Source organism: Peromyscus maniculatus, chromosome 6, assembly GCF_049852395.1.
Source record: "Peromyscus maniculatus bairdii isolate BWxNUB_F1_BW_parent chromosome 6, HU_Pman_BW_mat_3.1, whole genome shotgun sequence".
NCBI classification, from domain to species: Eukaryota; Metazoa; Chordata; class Mammalia; order Rodentia; family Cricetidae; genus Peromyscus; species Peromyscus maniculatus.
Genome location: NC_134857.1, coordinates 22279396 through 22304151, shown reverse-complemented (window position 1 = coordinate 22304151; position 24756 = coordinate 22279396). Strand labels below are relative to the sequence as shown.

The 24756-nt window shown below is 38.0% G+C and overlaps 1 protein-coding gene across 6 annotated transcripts in view; it reads left to right on the top strand.

The window, feature by feature from the left end:
- LOC143273830 (uncharacterized) overlaps positions 1-24756 on the top strand; it is a 229583-nt gene that overhangs the window by 178900 nt on the left and 25927 nt on the right. For 5 of the 6 annotated variants that reach the window (XM_076574007.1, XM_076574006.1, XM_076574009.1 and 2 more), the window contains exons 8-9: positions 6453-6569; positions 21601-21673. In XM_076574007.1, coding sequence (XP_076430122.1) covers positions 6453-6569; positions 21601-21673 — 190 coding nt within the window. Of the gene's footprint in view, positions 1-6452; positions 6570-7689; positions 7749-19094; positions 19126-21600; positions 21674-24756 lie in introns of all 6 variants that reach the window. The other variant, XM_076574010.1, reaches the window with a different exon arrangement.

Sequence of the window (24756 nt, the reverse complement as noted above, 5' to 3'; positions counted from 1 at the left end):
TTTAAATGAAAATGTCTATCCAGTCCTAGCAGCTGTAACTATAGAGAAGTCCTCAGCTCAGAGCAGACCTTCATGCTAAATTCCTGCTTGCATAATGAGATTTTGTGTCACTTGAGCTTCCAAGGGTCTTCTGCATGTTTTCACGGTGACTGTGATGTCATATGAACATCTACGCTGGTGTGCCCATGAGACACTCTTTGCTTTTGATCATCCAGTGGACCTGGCTCTTACAAGCTTTACCCTGATCTTCTACAGTGACCCCAGAGACTTGAGAGGGGGTTTATATCAATAAGGTTAGAAAGATGGATGGGTACAGAAGAGGGGTGCATTTGGAAAGTAGTGAAAGGGAAGGGGTGAATATGATTAAATTGCATTGAATATAGCTCTCAAAATTATTTCCAAATGGGGAGAAGTAAATGTTAATTTATTGAAATCAGTATTAGAGAATTTAGCTTACTTTTATGGAGCCATAGAAAATATTTATAAAAATAGATAATGGACTAAAAGGATTATTTGACTTACATTTCCAAGTTACTATATATTACTGGGGAAAGCACAGAATCAGGATCTTGAGAAAGCTGTTGACATATCATCTATCCTCAAGAGAGGGAGAAATGAATGAGTCCAGAGTGCCTGTTTGCTTACTATGCAGCTATCTCTGTAAAGTCTTACACAGCCATGTTCTGAAACAAGGCTGTGGTGCCGCCCACCAGGGGCTGGGTTCTCTTCATTGGTTAGCCATCAAGATAACTTCCTATAGGCAGCTGGAGATAGCTTGGTCCGTGGTATCAGGAACTTGTGATCCTTCCTTTCTCCTCTTATCTCCACAGAAACAGAATCAGTGGCTCCTTGAAAAACTCAGAATAGGTGTACCCCAAAACTGCCTACATACCAATATCACACCCATCAAATATCCAATTCCAAAAGTTTCAACACCTACCCAAAATATTGACAAGCTGTGCTGGGATATAAATCACTTCAGGCTGTGGGTGATACTTAACCTTCAAACTGCTATCACAGACTGAATATTTGCAACTGAAGCATGGTACATTGCACTACAAGCACTTGATTTCCACACATCCATTAGTACGCATGCAGCAGAGGTTAAAATTTTAGTAAACAAACCAAATGGCTATGGAACAGCGCAGTCCATTCATACCTCCGTTTTCTCCAGGAACGCAGTGCATGCTCAATCTCTAGGAGAATTTTAAAAACTATGCTTCATCCTGACTATAACAAATCCAATCATTTTGCTTTTGAGCCCCTATGATGGAATGGTTCCCTGCAGGAGGTACTTCCACGATCCAAACTCCAAGTGTGTTTTATTTGCTAACAAACCAGAGCTGTATTCCCCCATTTCACCTGCTTTGCCAATACAGGTATTTCATTCTACTAGCCTTATTTCTTAGTGCTTTGATATAAATTTAAGATGTCTGAAGATTCCTTTTCTCCTTTGGCAGTTTGCAGAGCACCACAGATTCTAAGGAAGCTAGTACTTGGGTAGGAATCACTGGGTTAGTTCCAGCTTTATTCCTGCCAGTCTTCCCTCCAAAGGATTTGGTGTCTTTTGTAACAAGATCTTACACTTAAGTGACTGGAGGCAACCAAGAGCAGGGGTTGTTAGCTCATATTGTTTGGGAAATCTCTGGAACTCCCAAAAAGCCTAGGGAATTTTTACCTACCTGGCACTGTGTCTTTTGTTAGCTGTGGAGTTGGGCAAGGCTTTTTCACTCCTGTCAATTACAATATATCTTCTTAATCTCACAGATATTGATAATCCTAAAATCATCATAGACTTCCAATATTAATTTTTTAGATAGGGTTTCACTATGTAGCCCAGACTTTCCTAGAAGTCATGATCCTCCTGCAATACCCTGCACTCTCTTGATGGGATTACAGTTGTGCCTTCATTTCTGAATCACCTAATGTTTAAAATACTTTTAAATTATTGCTCTATTTTGATTCCTGCTTAGATTGTTTTCTAAGCAAAATATAAATCAGAAAGAAAGCAATGCCTTGCCCATCTCTAAAACTTCAATTACACAGATCTGTATAGCTATAGCACAGTACAGTCACTCAGTAAATTGGACTTAGATGCAATGATGATTAAAATGCAGCAAATACAGAGTATAACAGAGATCCACAACTAGTGAAAATGCAAAAACCAAAGGAGCATGGGTGCCTACCACAATCCTACATCTACAATACAACACCCACACTTAAGTTTTAGGTGACACTGAGAAAGAAAGTTCTAAAGAAAAAAAGCCCAAACAATCAAACAAACAAACAAAAAAACAAAACAAAAAAAACCTCTGAGTTCCAGTGACCAGGATGACTGTTGCAGAAAAGTGTCTTCTAGATACAGAAGGGATAATTCATCTCTGAAATCTCAATAATATGGTTGCCTAAATAAGACCTGCACAAGGAAAACACCAGTTGACATGCAAACACTTGATAGGGGAAACTTCAAAACTACACTCGTAAATAAAGAGTTGCCCATTATCCATAACTGCTGAGAGTAGATTTCAATTTTCTCCAGCGATACACTCTAAACTCCTCAATAGTTTATCCAGCCACAGTGGCCATCCTTAAACACACACATTTACACACATGCACATACACACACATGAACACACACACAAACCAACACACATACAGGAAGAGAGGGAGACAGAGGGGGAGGGAAAAAGAAAAGGAGAGGCAGAGACATAAAAAAGAGGCACACAGAGAGTCTGTTCACATTACATGGAACCAGTAAGTTGTACATAATACACATGTGTGTGTGATAGTAATAAAAAACATGTCCTGAATTTCAGAGGGAGTTAGGGGGAGTTGGAGGAGTGAGGGTGTAGAAACTACGTAAATACAGATATCATGTAGGAAATTGTCTAAAAATAATATAAATAAAAAACATTTTAAAAATGTACTGGATTTTCTAAACACTAAAACAGTTTTCAACTTGTAACAGGACAGAATACATTTCAAGGTAAGCAATAAAAGATTCTTTGAGTTGGGCAGTGTTGGTGCACGCCTTTAATTCGAGCACTCGGGAGGCAGAGGCAGGCGGATCTTTGTGAGTTCGAAGAATGAAAAAAGATTCTTTGAGATTGTACTCATTTTGAGGTCATTTCTTTGGTGACCTGTTCAGAGCAAGAGGCAGACATTGTTACCCCTGGCCCTTCCTGAATGGAGAATCAAGCAGAGCTTCCTCTGTGTCCTCAGCAAATACCACATCATTACAATACTCGGAGAATTGTGCCTGAGAAACAACTTCTGCTGTCGCTCATGTTTGCCCCACAGAAGATTTGCCAAACAGTACTTCCGAAATCAGGTTTAAAATACTGGACAATTCCATAGTTTTGTCATCATGCTTAATTGAATTTTTCTGTTGGGAAATGGTACATCTGCCACATAACTGTCTTTTGAAATACAGGAGAATTTTTGACATAGAAAAGACAATTTTGCTCATCCATGCAACTTAGGATCTAACACCTTTGCTACTGTGTGTCGGTGTGTGTCTCTTTAGATAAACTCTGAGGGGAGAGGGCCATGGCTTCAAAGTACTATGACAACTTCTGTGACAGGAACCATAGGTCCATGGGTGTCACATGAGTTCTGTAATGGACTAGAGGACTTTGTGATGACTGTAGCCGTGGTTAGAATATTGCAATCTTGAGGATCGTTAGAAGGTGCATTAGGCTAATAAGGAAAAGACTACTGTGGTCAAGTCTATGGTAAACATTATGATCACAGGGCTACATACATGATTTTCAGTTCAGTTGTGAAATATGCAGTATTGTGAATGATTAATTGATATCATTACAGGATGGGTTGACCCCTCTGCTGCTAGCCCTCCGAGAAAGGAAACACCGCATGGCAGCATACCTAATCACAAACGGTGCGAATCTTCATGTATGTGATAAATATCAAAGGTACTACACTTTGCATTTTTAAAACACTGCTTGTGTTGAAAATAGTCTAGAATAGTAAAAATCATTCATTTCAAATGTGTTATTGGAATAGATTAGAAAAAGTCAATAAAACATCAGTTACATATCTAAAAAATATCTATTACATGAAATGGTTATGCCAAAGAATGATAGTCAGGTTCATATTCCCTTTGATAATGAGAGGTTGTTTTTTTGATTTTTATTTTGACTGCCATATGATCTTATATGAGTTGATAGCATTTTTATTAGATTTTACATTTACAGTGTCAGTTCCAAAGTTTTCAAGTTTGCAATCACACAACCTTGTGAACAACCTTTAATCTTCAAATACTTTTGGTGGTGTGCAGAGAAGGATGATATATGAATGGTAGTTGTAAACTTACATATATGGCATGATATTAGTATCAGCAATTGAAAACATTCATTTTAACATTAAAATTATTTGATAACATTATTACTATTATTTTATGCAAATTGCAGTTCCGTATTTAACAGTGAATTATATTACAATAGAATAGAAAGGAAATGGCATTCTTTTTCATATAAAGCTTTCTGTACTTCTGGTCACTTTTCTCCAAACAGTTATTCACCATAAACAATTTAAAATACAAATTTTACTCTATAAAGTATCATAGTGGGCTAAGAAGTTTTCTAGTTTTAGCCTTGGACATATTTTAGGAATCTGAACTCTGCTTTCAGGATGCTTAAGGCTACTTAGTTAATGGTCAATTCTACACACAAAGGCTTTATACTTATATGGTAAAATGTATACAGTTCACCATTTTAGTAATCGAATTGAAACTAAATTCAGACATGAAATATTTACCAATGTTGTATTTTAACCAAGCGTGACTTCATTATTTAAATGCTTTTGGAATGGAAGCATTTTAGTCAACTCCACTTGCCATGAGATAAGCAAAGGGATAGATTGGTCAGAATAACAACGGGTGTACAAGAGTCTTAATCTCAAGACTGATCTGTGATGATTCTGAGAATCACACTCAGGGACTTGAATGTATGAGGCATTTATTTTACCACTCAACTTCATGGCTAAACTCTTCTTTGGAAGCCTTAATATCTTTATCTTTCAAGATCCTAGCATGCTCTGGTCGTTCCAAAAATAAAGCAATGCATGGCACAGAATTTTAGTTTTTGAGTTACTTCTTTGAATCTAAACATTTGTAGTTTGACAGAAAATCTTGATACTTATCTTCCAAATATTTCATCCAACTTATTACCTGAATGCTCAACAATCTAACATGCTCCCTCAGTCCAAGAAAGTAAAAATTCCTACATATATCAGATAGATATGGCATACATGAGGAAAACTTAGGAAGCAATTATTCATGGGGATTTAATGTGATTACACCTGTCTTTTTGTCCAGTGTTAAATAAACTTGATTATCAGGTTGTACCTACTGATCTGTATCTTTATCATAATAGTTATGGAGCCATGAGAAAAGGGTAGTTGAAAATTCAACTATGTGCCTGAAAATTCAAATTTTCTCCTAATATAACATAGTGTTCTCTGGCAGCTAAAACTCTTAAGATTACTCCAAAGCTGTTGCTAGGCATCTGAACCTTATCACTTATTCAAAGCATTCCAGTATCCTAGAAGACCATCATGGCACGATACTTTGGAGGAGTCTCTCTTTTTAGCCATCAGATGGGTTTGCGGATATACTAAATTATCACATGAATCCAAGCACTTGCAGAAAGAGGCCAGAGATGCTTTCTTTCTTTCATAGTAATCTGTAGGCAAGGGTTCCTTTATATCATCCTCTGTAGCACAATCTGTGTTTGTGACAGATCTCTAGCGCCTTTCCCAGGGAAGTTGACAGAAAGTGATTGGCCTACTAAGTGCTTTTTCTGTGTAAAGGAACATTTTTCAAGATACTTGAATCTTTACCTCAAGATTTCAGGATATTTCACAACTCTGCCTCAGAAGGAAGACAATGAATACAATTTTGTGAATCTAAATTATATTAACTGTATTCAGTATTTAAGCCCCATCACAACCCATGAGTATACTTATAGCATTTATAAAAAACGATTTTTGTCTTCCATGTAGGTTGATGATAAGCATGGCGATTCAGGATCATTATGACAAAACTCTGATCATTGTTCCCTTCTTGGCTAAAGGAAGACCAGCAATAGAGCAACCTATGTCTTGGAATCCATTAGTGTTCTTACCATGGGCTTACTCTCACCATGGGCTTACTCTTTATTTCAGTAATATCAAATTCTGAATTCTGTAGCATTTGATAATAGGTCCATTCATGAATTACAGTGTGCTTTCATTTAGGATTCTAATCAGTTCAAGACTGAGAAGCCAAATGACTGTCTCACCCGTTCAGGTGGCCTGATCCAGTTGGGGGCCCCTCAGCCTTTGGTTCATAGATCCTGTGCTTCCATTCATTTGGTTATTTGTCCCGGTGCTTTATCCAACCTTGGCTTCAACAATTCTCGCTCATATAAATCCTCTTCTTACTCACTAATTAGACTCCCAGTGCTCCACCAGGGGCCCAGCCGTGGATGTCTGCCTTCAGATTCCTCAGTCCTTGGATGGGGTTTATGGCACCACTATTTGGGTGTCTGGCCATCCCATCACCAGAGTAGGTCAGTTCCTGCCGTCTCGCGACCATTGCCAGCAGTCTTTTGAGGGGGTATCTTTGTGAATCTCCGTGGGCCTCCCTAGCTCTCTGCTTCCTCCCCTTCTCACCTTCTCATGTGGTCTTCATTTACCATGGTCTCCTATTCCTTGTTCTCCCTCTCTTTTCTTGATCCAGCTAGGATCTCCCACTCTTTCCCTCGACTGTCGCCCTTCATTGTTCCCACTCATGACCAGGCTATTCATGTAGATCTTGTCCATTTCTCCGTGTCTTTTTTTGGGGTCCCGTTTTCCAGGTAGCCTCACTGGTGATCCACCTGATCCAACTGGATCAGGCCACCTGAACGGGTGAGACAGTCATTTGGCTTGATCTGTTTGAGAGGCAGCTGTGCATTGGTGCCAGGTCCTGGGCTCGTTGCATGAGTTGGCTGTTTGAATCCTGGGACTTATGCAGGGACACTTGGCTCGGTCTGGGAGGGGGGAATGGACCTGCCTGGACTGAGTCTACCAGGTCAACCCCGGTCCTCGGGGGAGACCTTGATCTGGAGGAGGTGGGAATGGGGGGTGGGCTGGGGGGAGGGGTGGGCGAGAGGGGGAGAACAGGGGATTCTGTGGCTATTATGTTGAACTGAATGGTGTTATAAAATAATAATAATAATAATAATAATAATAAAAAAATCAAAAAAAAAAAAAGACTGAGAAGCAAGTTAGATACTGCTTTACTATTTCTGTGCCTGTTTTTAGGTGGTGAAATGTTCATAGCAAACTGTTAAACTAAAGTAGGGAAATCCTGAGTTTTGGAAACTTAAGCTGGAGCCTAAGGAAACACTTTCCCAGAGCAAGAATACTTAGGACTCCTTCCTATATTAGGGCACTTTCCATCCTGTCAAGATAATCCAGATGGTTTGAACCGTAGTAAATCTATACCATTTCACTCTGTTCTTTCCTTCTAAAATGAGAAACTTTGTAAAACCTTTTATAACTAATAAATTTGAAGGGTATATCCAGATGACCTGATGGAATCTTATATTGTATTTGAAATATCTTAAATATTTAATATATTGATAAATGGTTTTCCATCCATATTAAAATAATAACATTGTCTACCACCATTTCCATACTTGGCAGAAAAACGGTGATTATTCAGCATGACTTACTCCTCTCGAGACAACAAAATACCTTCACACGTAAGTCTTTTAAAGTTTCTTCTCTGTAGCCCTTCTTTAGATTAAAAATGTTGCATTTAGAATTTTTTCAATTCTCTGTAATTAGATATTATTTGGGTAGCTGGATCTTGAGGTAGATCCATAACCAGCTTCTTGAATAATGGCCAAACAGATTTCCATAGTGGTTATAAGTTTGTACTGCCCTTACCTTTGGGTGAGTGGATGAGTGTTCCTCTTACCCTTCACCCACAAAAAGCAGTTTTTATTTTTAAAATGCATTTAAATTATGATACAATTAATATCCTTTCCCCCTTTCCATTCCTCTTTCCAGCTCCTCCTAGGCAGTTTTAAAAATCAAGTGTCTATTGACAGCTGAATTGTTTAAGAAATTAGTTGTATGAAACTGCTTTGTTAAAAAGTTTCTCAGGTTTGCACCAGAATTACATACTTGCATTTAAAAATATTTTTCAAATTACCATACTGGGGTGACATGCCAGCCTCTCCCCAGCTCACAGCACATTTTAGTTTACTTCATACATTTTTTTCCTAAAAATGTTGACATAGTGTCTAGTTCATTAATAGTTCCACTACACTGTATTGTAATTCATTTTATTTGTTTATTTCATGTGTGAGTGTTTGCCTGCATGTACACCAGGCATGTGCACCATGTTCATGTCTGGTGCTTGTGGGAGAGAGAAGATGGTGTTGTATTCTTTGTAACTGAAGTTACAGGTGATTGTAAAATACCACATAGGTTCTGAGAACAGAACACAGGTCCTCTTGAAGAGCAAAGCATGCTATTAACTTCTAAGTTGTCTTCTTAGCTACCCACACACATTATAAAAAACACATTAAATGAATGCATTGCAGTAAGTGAACATAATTACTTTGTTATACATATCATAGAAAACATGATTTGTATGGGTAAACATGACACAATATTCAATTCTGTTATGATTTCCTTTTTTGTGTATGTTATTAAAGGAATGTTTTCTTTTCTATAGATTTTAACTAAAGTACAATTGGATCCCTTTCCCACTTCCCTTTCTTCCCTCCAGCACTCTCCCTATGCTCCCGCTTCTTCCATGTCCCCACAGGTCTCAAATCGATAGTCTCTTCTTCCCTTATAATTACTCTTCAATGCACACATTCACACACAGAGGCACAAATGGATAACTACAACCTACTGAGTTCAGTTGTCTTGTTTGTAGTTACATGGTTTCAGTGTTGACTACAGTTTCATTGGTCAAGCAATTAGGCATTCCTGTCTGAGAGAGACTCATTATTCCTATCTCAGCAGTCAGTAGTTTCCTGCAGTTCCTTGTCCAGGAGCATGACCCTCAGAGATTCCTCCCCACTTCTTCCTTAGCATGTCTATTGATATTGTCTCTGTTCAGATCTTGTTAATGTAGCCATTTCCATGAGAGACTGTTTGTTTCACAGCAGACTTCCTGATGTTTGCAGTCTTTCCACCTGCCTTTTCTGTGATGTTCCTTGAGCTATAGATGCTGGAGTTGTAAAGTTGATGTATCAACTGGGACTGGGATCCCTAGACTCTGTTGATCTCTGCTTCGTGTCTACTTGTACATTCTGGTGTGGGACTCAAGAGAATCTTCTTGATAAAGGGGTCAGTGGGTCATCTTTATCTTCTCAGAAAAATAGCAATTAGATTCATCAATTCTTTGTACAGTTTTCTTTGTTTCTATTTAATTCATTTACTTTTTATTATTTCTTACTATCTACTGTTTGGGGGTTTGGTTTGTTCTTTTTTTTTCAAATTCTTAACTTGGATCATTAGGTTATTTATTTGTTTATATGCATACTGGAGTTTATTTTCCTGTCAATTTTAACTTTTATGACTCAATGGTTACATACTGTACATGGCATTATTTCAATTTTCTGTATTTCTTAAAGTTTCCTTTGTCTCTAGGCATATGCTCTATTTAAGAGGAGCCTCTTTGTGCTGCTGAGTGGAATATATATTCTTTGGTGTTGAGGTGGAATATTTAATTATTGGTTAGGTCAATTGAATGAAGATGTCATTTAATTCTGAGATTGTATGTATGTATTTGGGCCGGATGACCAATCAATTGGAAAACTCGGTGTTTGCAATCACGTAATGTTATTGGGTCTGTGTTGATCTGTGCCTTTTGTTCCATTAGGTTTCTTGTGAAGTTGGGTGCAGCTGAAGATATGACTCTCTCTTTCCTTCTCTCTCTCTCTCTCTCTCTCTCTCTCTCTCTCTCTCTCTCTCTCTCTCTGTGTGTGTGTGTGTGTGTAAGTATTCTATTTTGTATTTGTTGAAACTTTAATTAGTATGAAGTACATATCTTTGTCTCTTCTGCATCATTTTAGTTTGAAAATGATTTTTCAGATATTAGGATGGTGATACCTGCTTGCTTCCTGACACTGTTTGCTTAGAATACATTTTGCATCCATTCATTGTAAGATGGTGCTTGACTTTTAAACTAAGATGGGATTTTTCATAGACAATAGATAGTTGGATTTTGTTTCTTAATTTGTTTAGGTAGCCTTTGTCTTTTGACTGGAGTGTTGAGGCCATTGATATCTGGATTCGTTGTTGAAAGTTGTACCTAGATTGCAGTGTTTTATTTTCCTGTTGTTTTTTGTTGTTAGATGCCCTTTGTATTTCCTTTAATTCTAGTTTTGCTTGTTTTCTTTCTAAAAGTCTCCTCTCACACTTACTCCTCTGTTCAGTTAGAAGTATTACATTTAGCAGTCTGTTTAGACTTTGTTATTTGCTATGACTGTTTCAGGCTGCTTGTATCATGGAAGTGTTTCTGCTTCAGCTATGGCAGACAGATTCACTGGGTCCATGAGTCCTGGTTGACATGCATGGCCTTTTAGTATTTGAAGTTCATTGCTTCAGGTTCTTCTGCTTTTCAGAGTTTTATTTGATAATCCAGCTGTTGCCCTGGGCATGTTCATTTCCAAATGACTTGTATACTTTTTTTTCTTAAGCTTTCAATATTTTTCTTAGTCCTGTATATTTGGTGGTGCTACTATCATATGCTTTGGAGTTTTCTTTTTCTGATCTTGTCTGGTTGGGGTTTTGTTTGATTCTTGTATCAGTGTGTGTATATATTTCCTTACTTGGATGAAGAATTCCTCTGTGATCTTTCTATTAATCTTGTCTATGCTATTGATTGAGAATACTGTTTCCTCATGTATCCCAATAGAAATCAAAGATCTGAGCTTTTGATGGTATCTCAAATTTCTTGCCTGGTCTTGTAGTAGATGTAACCAATAGTCTTTTTAAAATAAAAAACACAGAACCAATGTAAAAGAGAAAGACGAAAGGACAGAGCTCAGAGCTACAATCTTACCTCCTGCAGTGCTCCTAGCTTCCTGGAAAAAAAGCTACTTCCTGTGTGTCTGTCTTTAAATAGACTTTCTGTTCTGTCTTCTCATTGGTTGTAACCCCAAACACATGACTGCCTCATCACTGCCTGTAAGTACCGCCCTCCAGGTCTTAAAGGTCTCCAATGCTGGCTGTATCCCTGAAAACACAGAGATCTACCTATCTATTCTACCAAGTGCTAGGATTAAAGGTGTGCGCCACCACCACCACGCTCTTGCTATGGCTCTAATAGCTCTGACCCCTGGGCAACTTTATTTATTAACATACAATAAAAATCACATTTCAGTATAAATAAAATACCACCATATTTCCCCTTTTCTATTTTAATAAAAAGAAAAAAAAAGGCAAAAGGTTATAACTAACAAAAGAAAAAACAATATACAAAAGTACAATAACTATATACAATATATACAAGTAACAAATACCTAAACAATGTCTAGTCCATTTGTATTTGTCAAATCAGAGAAAATAATTCCCTTATCTATCCTATTTTGGTAAGTCCAAAATGTATCTAATTCACTTTCTATCCTAATTAATCTTCAACTATAACTAACTAAACTTCAACTCCCTCAGAGACCCAAGAAGGAAATAATATTAGCTAACAAAAATAAAAACAGGAAGTGCACTCAAGCAACTTCCAAAAAATTTGTGAGTTGACAGAAACAGCGAGCTGCCTGGACAGTCACCTGAGGTTTCTCCACAGTGTTGGGGAATCATCTTCAGCCTATAGGCTTAGTGTATCTGACAGACTCATTTGTGAGGTAGGATGTACACAGGGTCAACAGTTCAACCTCACATTGGGTGAGAGCAGTCCATGTACCAGAAACACCTGAATTCTACTAGTGTCATGTCATGATTCAGGATTATAAATTCTGGAAATTGTTGACAGTTTTTGAATTCAGCTGACCATTCTTCTTGGCTGTGTATATATGGCTTCATCTCAGCATCCCCTTCTTCTCCACATCCATCTATTAAATGCCAGTCTACTATTGAGAGGCATGAGCTTTCAGCTGCTGTTCCATTGCACAACAGAAGCCATCGGCCCACTGCCTGTTCAGCTGCCTTTGAAGAAAAGGGCACTGTACCTTTTCCGGATTGTGAAGGCCACTTCAGGGATGGTGCCCATATTGTCCTGGCCTCAGAAGATGCCTTTTGATAAAGCCATAACCACACTTGTTTTGGCAACAATGAGTAGTCCTTTGTTTCGTGTCCTGTCTGTCCATTTTGTCCTGTTGATTCGAGGATACTTTATTGTCCAGTGGCTAACTTTTGCCACAATGAAAGTTAGCTCCATATGCAGTTTCTTCAATGCCCATATTTTCTCTGAAGTAGATTGGTACTGCCAGGAGCCGACATGTCTCAAAAAAGAAAAATTTCTAAGTTATTAAAACATTTTAAATGCCATATTCTGTAGATCTCTGAAGGGTTTGAAGATGACCTGTCTAAAATATATCTGTTCAATTTTTAAAACATATCTAATATGACTACAAGTTCTATTGTAATGTCTAACTACTAACTTTCATTTCTTTATATCCTAATAGTTGGTAATAATGTAAAGTACTTAAAACTAGTAAATGTCTTTTTCTTTTCTTTTCTTTCTTTTTTTTTTAAACAAGAACCTTAAATCTAATCTCCTTTGCTTAGCCTTTTTCCTAAGCCTTGACAACAACTTCTAACCAACCCCCCTAAACAGTGGAAATTATCCCAGACCCAAAACCCATTAAAAGAACCAAAAAACCACCTGCCCCACACCACCTCTTTGGGAATGTGGGCATTGTATTCTCAAAATTGCTTCCTGCTGGGTATCAGTGAAGTTATCTTTATCCTGAAAGAAAAAATTTAGGTTAATTGTCAAATTCTAGGAAAGGTAACTATATCCTTCATTATCCAGTCTGTGTATAATGCCAAAGTTCAGGGTTTATCTCAAGTCCTTATTCAAGTAGTCTTTCAGACTGGATCATCTCAGCTAGTCATCTCAAAATTGCTCTGAGCACCTTGTAGTTCAAAGTTGATCTGTAGATGATGTTTGTTAGCTTAGTGATATTATTATTGTCCATGTGGAATTGTTGTTGTTGTGGAGCCCCATCTTCTTTCTGGAGACTTCAGTTGATGTTAGGCCGTGATTTCTTGCAGAAAACTGATAAGAGACTCGAACACAAAGACATATATATACAACTAATTGAAGTCTTTTTTCTAGAATTAGTTAGTACTCTATATGACCATTTATTTTTATCGTTAATTTTGGTTTCTGTTCCTTAATAGAAGTTTGCCAAAAAAATTTTCTTTGTTTTCTCCTGAATTTTCTATTCTCTCTGTTTCATCATCCTGACCAGCATGATTCATTCCAATAGGCACTTGGTTATTTAATCACTCTGAGCAGGGGTTTCCTCTACAGTTGCAAGAAAGGTTTGAACTGGATTTGCTATGGGGGCCTGCATGAGGCCCCTCCGGGATTTTCCCAAAATCTGAGGCAAAGGATTACCCTGTCTGTCCTTTGTTGATCTATATTCATTGGTCCAGTGTTTTCCCTTATCACACCTTCTGCTTCTAGGAATGACCTGTTTACAGTCCCTTTTCAAATGTCCTTGCTTTCCACATCCAAAACATCTAACACTCCTCAAACCTTTTGAAATTGCTTCTCCTACCCACATATCATCATGCTCATGAGCCTCAACATTAAGTATGTCTCTAATCCAATCTTCCAAAGGTGCAGATCTTGCCTTTAACAGCCTGATTATTCTTTTGCATGCTGCATTCGCATTCGCATTCTCAAAGGCCAAAGATTCAATTATTATCTTACTAGCTTCTAAATCTGAGACCATTCTCTTTACTGCTGAAGCCAGTCTTTGTAAAAAATCTGTGAAAGATTCTTTGGGGCCTTGCATAACCTTTGTAAATGATTCAGGTTTTTTTTCCTGGTTCCTCTGTCCATGCATTCAAGGCTGCTGTTCGACATAAAATTAGGGTTTGGACATCATATAAACATTGTGTTTGTACTGAAGCATATTGGCCTTCTCCAATAAGCTGATCTTGGCAAACTTGTATTCCTTTATCCCTCCATTGTTTTTCTATGTTTTTAGCTTCATCCATAAACCAAGTTAAAAATTGCAGCCTCTGGCTGGGTTCAAGAACAGCTTGTACCAGCTCCTACCAGTCCTGTGGTACAATCCTATTATATGTTGACCAAGAGTTTAACATTTGCTTTACATATGGGGAATACATGCCATTAGATACTATTGCCTCCTTAAACCTTTTTAAATCCAAAATTTCAATTGGAGCCCAAATATTTTGTGTAGTCATTTGATCAGGCAACTGCTGTACGGTTACAGGATAAATTAAAGGTGACTGTGTGAAAACAGGCTTTCTTTCTGTAACCTTATGATCCAAACATGAAACAACTTCACTGTTAATTTCTTCTGTCTGAATTTTTACAGGTTTAACAAGTTTTTCTAAAGCTGTCATCCTGGCACTTAAATTGACTATCTTTTTAAATTGTAAAATGAGGATAAGCATAGTGATAAACTGCATAATTCCACAAGTACTAATCTTCTCATATAGTTGTTCCACTGTCAGACTGCCTAAAATTTCAAACAAAACTCAATTTTCTTCCAATGTACACATAAAACCCATTTTTTTTAATGTGGAAAAAATTTTCTCTTTTAAATAGTTTCCTTTAAAATATCTGATATGTTGTTACTTACCAAATCTGCGTAGAACAGTAGAAATCTGAGGAAATTTCAAAATAGGCACCTAGTGTCCTGGTGTGAAGAGAGAGAGAGAGAGAGAGAGACAGAGACAGAGAGACAGAGAGACAGAGAGACAGAGAGACAGAGAGACAGAGACAGAGAGACAGAGAGAGAAAGTGAAAGCGTAGCCGGCTAAAGCTTAAATCCAGCCACGTGTTCCCTCTTGAGTCGAGTCAAGGCTTGGCTCTGGCTTCCTTAAGCTCCCACCAGGTGAGTTGGCTTTACAGGCAGGGGCCCTGTTCAGCAGGGCAGGCCTGAGTTGTTTGTAGCACCGGCTTTAAGCAAGCAGCTCAAGGTTAGTCCGTCCTGAGGCCAAGCAGACCTGGGCCAGGGCTAGGGAGTAGGGCCGACCACTCGAACTAGGGAGCCAACCCCAAGAGGTTTTTAATGGATTCTTGTCACATTGGGCACCAGATGTAGATATAAACAATCGTCTTATTAAAATAAAAAATATAGAACCAATGTAAAAGAGAAAGCCAAGAGGTCAGAGCTCAGAGCTAAAAATCTTACCTCCTGCAGTGTTCCTAGCTTCCCGGAAAAAAAGCTACTTCCTGTGTGTCTTTCTTTAAATAGACTTTCTGTTCTGCCTTCTCATTGGTTGTAAACCCAAACACATGACTGCCTCATCACTGCCTGCAAGTACCACCCTCCAGGTCTTAAAGGCGTATGTCTCCAATGCTGGCTGTATCCCTGAACACACAGAGATCTACCTATCTCTTCTACCAAGTGCTGGGATTAAAGGCATGCACCACCACCACCACTATGCTCTTGCTCTGGCTCTAATAGCTCTGACCCCTGGGCAACTTTATTTATTAACATACAATGAAAATCACATTTCAGTACAAATAAAATACCACTATATGGTCTTGTAGCATGGCTTTTTTTCTTTTTTATATTATTTGATAATTAATTCTAGATTTTCTACTTTTTCTTTACATTCTCATATTCTATTTTTTGTTTGATTTGTTATATTGGTAAGGTTTTTCTCTGAACTTTCTAATTGGGATGCTGAAATTTTCAGTATTATATCTATTGCAGCCATTGATCTGGACCTAGTCTTCTGTGTATGGTGACAGCCACAGGCAAAAAAATGTGGGGCCAGAACAGGGAAGAAGTGACTTACCCAGAAAAGGTTGTGATATATTGTATACTCTAATAAAATTTGCTTGAAGATAAGAGGACAGAACAAGCCACTTGATTAAATATAGAGGCCAGGCAGTGGTGGCACACATCTTTAATCCTAGCACTTGGGAGGCAGAGACCCATTTGGATCTCTGTGAGTTATATCCACCTTGGATTACATGAGATTGAATCAGTCTAGGAGAGAAACAGAGCCAAGCAGTGGTGGCACCCACCCTTAATCCCATTACTGGGAAGTCACATGCCTTTAATCCCAACACTAGGAAGGACGTGATGTCTGGGTAGAGAAAGGTATATAAGGCTCGAGGAGACAGGAACTAAAGGCTTTTTGGCTGGAACCCCTTTTGTCTAGAGGCTTTTCAGCTAGAGAGCTTTTAGCTGAGGACTCAGAGGCATTCAGTCAGAGGATTCCTGGACTTGGCGAGGTTAGACTTGGCTATGACTTGATTCTTTGTCTTTTTGATCTTTCAGCATTTTCCCCAATATCTGGCTCTGTTTTTTTTTTTTTTTAAATTAAAATAACATTTAGGATTCCTGCAACAGAGGGTTCACAGCTTTGGGCCTGGAATAGGCTTGTTGGCTTCCAGAGAAAATGAAGTAGCCACCTAGCTAGCAAAGGTAGCTAGGAAACATGGAGGCTATGCCTGCTGCATTTCTAAAGCAAGGCATGTGGGTTTGGAGAAAGTAGTAGGGGATAATAGGATGGGAAATGGAAAGAGAGACTTGCCCAACAATGGTGACTCACAAACAAAGAGGGTTGTCAGCTTGGATCTGGAACAAGTGTGAGTTTACTGATGGCAGTTTTTGGGGGGTTACGAAAAAAAAGAGACTTATTCAATAAAGGTGGCACAAAATCTAAAATAATGGTAATTTTGTATTCAAATTCTTCCATTTAGACAAATACATCATATAGTGTTACTGAAATGTTTACATACATGGTGATTACTTCTGGCTCTACTGTATGGCAATGGTTTGGTTCCTAAATGTATAATTAGAAATTAATATTCTTGCCGGGCGGTGGTGGCGCACGCCTTTAATCCCAGCACTCGGGAGGCAGAGGCAGGCGGATCTCTGCGAGTTCGAGGCCAGCCTGGGCTACCAAGTGAGTTCCAGGAAAGGCGCAAAGCTACGCAGAGAAACCCTGTCTCGAAAAAACCAAAAAAAAAAAAAAAAAAAAAGAAATTAATATTCTTAACTGTGAGGTGTTGAACTCAAGGTTTCATACTTTAAGAAGGAGGTGCTCTATGTATTTGCTACTCCAATGACCCTATTTTTATTTTTATTTTTGTCTTCCTGCTTTGTGTTGCCAAATAGACTCTTGAGTGCCAAAAGGCAATCTCCAGAGGTCAAACTGTAGTCAAGTCTTTCACATGATTTTTTCCCATATGCAGTAACCTTTAGAATGTGAATACTATAGATGAAGCAAATAATGAACCTCTTCTTTTGGGGGAAAAAAGAAGAAATTAGTCTACTAATTCCAGATTTAAATTCTGTTTTTATTGTGGGTGGTTAATATCTGTAGTGTTTATCAGTAAATATGAAGCCACTCATACACCAGATAATACTTGACTATCCATCCACAACCCCATTTTATCTTTTCCCCTATTTTGCAAGACAAGTGCTCTGCCCCTTGGGCACATTTCTAGTCTTCATTTTCCCTGGGAAGATACTTTCTCAAGGGTAATGTCAATAGGATCTCACCATGTGTTGTCTTTCTTATTTTATATAAAAGGGGAACTGTAGACAAAATTCTAAATGGTCTTAGTAAATAAAAAACACAGAGCCAAATACAGAGTTAAAAGTCCAAGATATCAGAGCACTAGTGAAGAGCCAAGACAGCCTTATCTTAATACCTGGCCACTGTCTCTTTTCTAATGAGAGAGACCTTCTTCCTCTGTGACTTATCTTTTTATTGTCTTTCTGTTCTGCCTTCTCATTGGCTCTAAACCCAACCACATGACTTCCCTGTCACTGCCTGTCTATACAGACCTCCAGGTCTCTATGGTTGGTACTGGGATTAAAGGTTCAGGTCACCACTGCTTGGCTGTGTCCTTGACCACACAGAGACTCTGCCTGCATGGGATTGGATTAAGGGTACGTGCCACCACCGCCTGACGTCTGCTTAATGGCTCGGTTTTGCTTCTGATCTCCAGGCAACTTTATTAACATACAAATAAAATCACACTTCAGCACAAATAAAATACCACCATAAGGGACTAGGTTTCTATCCCAGTAGAAAGACCTTAAGTGAGTTATTAAGTGATATATATGTAGATACCTACATATGGATTTATAGTTTTATAATAAACAAATTTCCAAAGCAACTTTCTTTGACCTAGCCTTGCTAGTGCATACTTTTAATCTTCTGTATAATAGCCATGTGCAGAATAGATATGTTCTTAAGAAGGGGATCTTACCAGTAGTTGTGTCCAAAGGTGACAATAGCAATTGAGTTTCTACCTTATTGCATCATAGGTAAGAATGAGAATTATAGCCAGATCTAAAAGAGCTCATCAGAACCTAACCACAGAGGAGATCGGGAGGGTGGGCAGCATTGATTTCACCTTACCTCTCTTTTCTGATACCTTGCAAGTCTTTATGAGAAACATTGTCCTGATAGGTTTCCATAATTTTAGGGGAGATTGATAAGTACAATGATCATTGCTTCAGGTTCTCTCTGATAGGTTGTTTCATTCTTACCTGAAGGATTGCAGCCGTGTATCTGGGGAATATTTGTTGTGTTATAACAAAATATTTATACTCTCTTGAAATTGATCCTGGTACCATTCTTCCAGAAAACTACTCTCTTTGCTATTTATTTATGATAGGCACTGATTCTGGCAATGGCACTATTTGCTGTAAGTTGGAATTGTTGTGAGTATACATGGTCACCTACTTTGAGGTATCAAATGCTGATAATTTCTTTCATTGTTTTATTCAATAAATCCAAAGAAGGTGATTTCCTGATGCATTTGTTATATTCCAGTACCATAGTTATTATTTATCCTAGAAGATTTTTTACTCTAGAAGATTTACCCTATGATATTTTATAGACTAATATAATCGACTGAAATATGTTTACTATTCATTCAATTATAGGAAATGAGCCTGAAGATGTCGTTTCATCAGGGTAAGATTTTTAAGGTCTTTGAATATGAATGTTAACTTATAATTAGAACCAGGGAAAAGAACTAATGTTTATTGAATATTGTGTTCTTCACTGATTCCATCTGATTTATTTAGTGTCCATGATGCATTAATATAATCATATGTTTTAAAGCTTTTATGTCCTTGTGACTAAGTGTCTTACTACTTTAGCAAAGGTCATGCAGAGAGTTTGATTAATTCTATAATCTCATAGGTAACAAGTTGCCAGCTCTTGACTGAACTGTCAGCCTCTTCATTCTCTTGTTCCTGTGACTACATTGAGATGATCTCATGTAGAAAGCCAGTTTTCCTTATGTGTCAACTCTGGATTAGAGTTTTCCTGAGAAACCTATCTATAACTCCATAGTTTTTCTTTTTGAAAGTTGTTCTTAGATACTACATTGCTATCAAGATTGGAGGGGGAACCTCTCTTAATTGTGTCTGTAGTGCCATAGGTTTGAAATGAGCAAGATGACAGAAGGCTTGGAATTACATTATTGGAATGGTAGTCCATGTGCACATACACCATGTTATGCTGTTACAATTGAGCATCTATTTAAGGGACATTATGAACTTATACTCAGTTTTGTTTTCTCTTCAAACTACTAGACTGCCTGGTCACAAGAGGATTTTTTTTCCTCGTTTTATCAAGTCTTTGTTTCCCCCAAGACACTAAGCATTTTGAAATTTTTACTGTACATTTATTTTTCCTCATGTTTCTTGACCTATAGTTTAGAATTTTTGACTGCCAGGTACTCCTTCTTGTTTTATTAGAAAATTTCAGATATGAAAAATTTGTAGTTTTTAAGGGATTTTGAAAACTAATAAAAGTATCCTGAGCACAGAAAACTAGATCCAACATTATACATAAACAGTTGCTCTGAGGGAGAAGCCAAAACTAAAACACAGTATTCTACGGAGGTGGAAATACAAATGGCCCAATTTAGGTCTTTTAGTTCCTTCACTAAAAGACCAGTCATTACTGACCAGTATTTGATTGAGAATTCCTGTAGGAAAATATGGGAATGAGTCAAGTGTTCCAAGAATGGCATTAAAAGTAGCATAGTGGTGGATGATTTGAATGACTTTAACAGGGGAAGGGCAATTTTGAAAGTAAAATCATGGAGGTCAATAGGACTAAGAGTTTGGCCTCGTGATTAGTTTTTTAAAGACAATAAAGTTAATTACATAGACACAGGATGGTGAAAATCATCTGGGAATGGATAGGGTTGAATGTAATTTGGAAACTATATTACCTTTTGTGCTTAATTGATAGAAATGACAAATAAATTCTTCTGTTGAAACTTTCTTGAGAAACCTGAAGTCTTTATAGAAAACAGGGAATGTGGTATCACAGAGGGTGGGCTAGAGAATGTTCAGCACCAAGGGCTGAAATGAAATCTGAATGAAAAATATCTATGATCCACTGCCACTGCTTCTTTTCCTGTTACCTTTGCCAAATTCCTGTCCTTTTCAGATTGGAATTGCAGAACATAATCATAGAATTTTATAACATGCCTAGGCTTGGGATGTGTGTTGCTGACCCTCCATTTAGCTTATATGCCTGAACCAGGGAACTAGCTGTCTTTCAGGTTCTTTGAGCCTGTACTTTCAGGAATCTGCACCTTCCTGGGATGAATATTTAAAGGCCAGAGAGCATCACTGAAGACTGCAAAAGAGGGAACGAGGAGTGGTATCCTATATAAGGAAGACATCTAGAGAACATAGAGGGAAACAGAGGCAAAAGTCCCAGGGATCTGCTTTTCCAGAAGTCTCTGCCATCAACCGAGCACATATGAAGGTTTTTAAGTGCTTGGTAGTTTTTGAATCAGCCTGCACCAAGTAGGAAGCACAACTGAATTATTATATTTTAATGTTTGAACACCCATGATAAAAGGATTTCAAATCTCAATGTGCACATTTGTTTGTTCACTTATAACTTTAATGTTCAAGGATTTCACATTTGTTTCATGACTTCATTAGTTATTTTACAATGAATGGATGTGATGGTTTCCTTTCAATGGGTATTTTCCATGCTCAAGAATGAAGGTTGCCATTTAGTAGTTATACAGTTTTGTGCTTTATTAATAGAGTAGAACGAGGTCACTATTGCTTTGCTTTATTTGGGGCTATTACCTTTATTTAAATTAATGGTTAAAGAGTATGTGAGCAATTAATTGTAATTTGCGTTCAATCATCAGGACAGTTTTCAAAACAAATGATTTTCAGGTTCCACAAATACATTGACTGACACTATTTGATGTGGAACTATGTGTAACTCTTTCTTGACAAGTGCAGAGATTAGGAGAAGTGGAGACAGAAATTAACAGCTGAACAAATTTTATAAAACAGTTGTCTAATAACAATAGAAACACCATTTGCTATTCAAATAACTAAACATTCAGGACAAATGCTTTTGTCCACTACTCACTTATTTGTTGTGTGTTTTGCTTCAAAGATATCACTTTGAATCCAAGTCACTGACGTGTGTGTGTGCAAGAATGGAGGACACAGCTAATTTGAAAACTCAGGTAATCAATGCCTTCTTGAGGTAAATTCTTGTGCTGAATTTCTTCTTTGTGGAGTTTAAAATGGTATAATATAGCAGTTGTCAAAATGTCATCACTTTAGATGAAAACTTGGCTAGAATTTTTTTTATAAAATTATGAAAATATTACTATATTGATGGTGAAAAATACCAAAACATAATAACTATTTTAAGGTTCTGAAAGCCAAAAATGAGATAAGAAATAAGTAATCACAGAAAAATTAGTTTGTATAGTTTTACCACATTGGAGGGAATTTGAAATTTGGGAATATTTGGACAAATAAACATTAGTTGTTTTATTTTTATTTTTATAGCATGACTTACATAATTTTCAGGCTTCTCTAAATATGTAGACTAACCTATTCATTATGTTACTTAAGGTATCTTATCAATAGCTTACATTTCCAACCCATGTATTGAAGGGCTCAGAAATTATCATTAGTTTTTAATGTACCTTTTAAAAAATCTTTTACTCATGATACTAACTTTTAAAAACTGTTAACTGGCTGTCAACTACATGTTAACTGGATGTCAACATGCAGAAGATTGCATATAGATCCGTATCTGTCGCCATGCACTGAACTCAAGTCCAAGTGGATCCAAGACCTCAACATAAATCCAGTTACACTGATCTTGAGAAGAAAAAGTAGGAAGTAGCCTAGAATGCATTGGCACTGGAGACCACTTACTAAATATAACACCAATAGCACAGACACTGAGAGAAACAATTAATAATTGGGACTTCCTGAAACTGAGAAGCTTTTGTAGGGGAAAGGACACAGCCAATAAGACAAAACAACAGCCTACAGAATGGGAAAAGATCTTTACCAACCCCACCTGACATCTGACAGAGGGCTGATCTCCAAAATATATAAAAGAATTCAATAAGCTAGACATCAAAATTCCAAACAATCCAATTAAAAATGGGCTACAGGGCTAAACAGAGAATTCTCAAAAGAAGAATCTCAAATGGCCAAAGGACATTTAAGGAATTACTCAACATCCTTAGCCATCAGGGAAATACAAATCAAAATGACTCTGAGATACCATCTTACACCTGTCAGAATGGCTATGATCAAAAACACTGAAGACAGCTTATGTTGGAGAGGATGTGGAGCAAGGGGAACACTCCTTCCTCCACTGTTGGTGGGAGTGCAAACTGGTACAGCCACTTTGGAAATCAGTATGGCGGTTTCTCAGAAAATTGGGAGTCAATCTTCCTCAATACCCAGCTATACCACTCTTGGGTAGATACCCAAGGAATGCTTATCATACCACAAGTACACAAGCTCAACTATGTTCATGGCATCATTATTCGTAATAGCCAGAAACTGGAAACAATCTAGGTGCCCCTCAGATGAAGAATGGATAAAGAAAATGTGGCACATACACACAATGCAGTACTAGTCAGCAGTAAAAAATAATGATATTATAAAATGTGCAGGCAAATGAATGAAAACCCAGACTCAGGAGGAAAAATATGGTATGTACTCACTCATACATGGATACTAGATGTAAAGCAAAGAATAACCAGACTACAACCCACAACTCTAGAGAAGCTGGCTAACAAGGAAGACCCTAAGAGGGACTCATAGAACAAACAGTGAAGGAGAATAGATGAGATCAACATGAGCAAACTGAGGGTGAGGGGGAGTCATGGAGGACAAGGAATGGGGGATGAGAACACAAGGCAATGGGAAGTTTGAGCTGGAACAGGGACAGAGTGGGATAGCAAGGAAAGAGATACCATGATGAATGAAGACATCATGGGAACAGGGAGAAACAGAGTGCTAGGGAAGTTCCCAGGAATCCAAAAGGATGATCCCACCTTAGACTACTAGCAATAGTCGAGAGTGTGCCTGATCTGGCCTACTCTGGTAATCAATTTAGTGAATACTGTAACTGTCATCATAGAGCCTTCATCCAGTAACTGATGGAAGCAGATGCAGAGATCCATGGCTGAGCACCAGGCCAAGCTCCAGCAGTTCAATTGATAAGAGAGAGGAGGAATTCTATGAGCAAGGGACATTGAGATCATGATGGGAAAATGTACAGAGAGAGCCAGCCAATCTAGTGGAAATACATGAAGTGTGGACCAATAGTTGTTGAGCCTCCATGGGACTGGACTAGGCCCTCTGGATAGGCGAGACAATTGTTTGCCTTGAAGCGGTTAGGGGACCCCCAGGCAGTGAAACTGGATCTGTCCCTGGTGTGTGAGTGTGTTTTTTGGAGCCCAGTGCCTATGGTGGGACACACTGAGCAGCCTTGGTGCATGAGGGAGGGGCTTGAGCCTGCCTCAACCAAATGTACCAGGCTCTGCTGAGACCCCATGGGAGACCTTGCCTTGGAGGAGGTGAGAATGGGGGGTGGGTTGGGGATGAAGGCTGAGGGTACAAGGAGGGAGGATAGGGGAATCTATGGTTATTATGTAACATGAATAGAAAATTTCTTAGTAATAAAAATACAAAAAAAAACCACTTTTACTCATAACACTAACTTTTGAAAACATTTTTTTCAAGTCTGGTGTAGATGGAAGTTTTCCTGTGTCCTGCAGCCACTTGGTCCCAAATAAACACACAGAGGTTTACATTAATTATAAACTGTTTGATATATGGCTCAGGCTTATTGCTAGCTAGCTATTATATCTTAAATTAACCCATTTCTATTAGTCTATGTGCCTCGTGGCTTTACCTGTATTTTATTACATCATGCTCCCCCTGACAGCTTGCAGCATCTTCCCTGACTCTACCCTTCTTCTTCCTCTATCTCTCTTGGTTTTCCTGCCTGGCTCCATCCTGCCCTGCCATATTTATTAATGCAGCATTATTTATTAACCCATGGGAGCAACATATATTCACAGCATACAGAAAGACCATCCCACAGAATTTTGGTACTTTATCTAGAAAAAAAGTATTATTTAAAGTGATTAAAATGTAGAAATACAAAATCTTTCTCTCAAAATTAGTATAATAATAGCTTTGCATTATTCATTCTCATAAAATATTGGATCCAGTCATCATGGCACAGTCTTTATCCTAAAATTCAGATGACAGAGGCAGGTTGAAC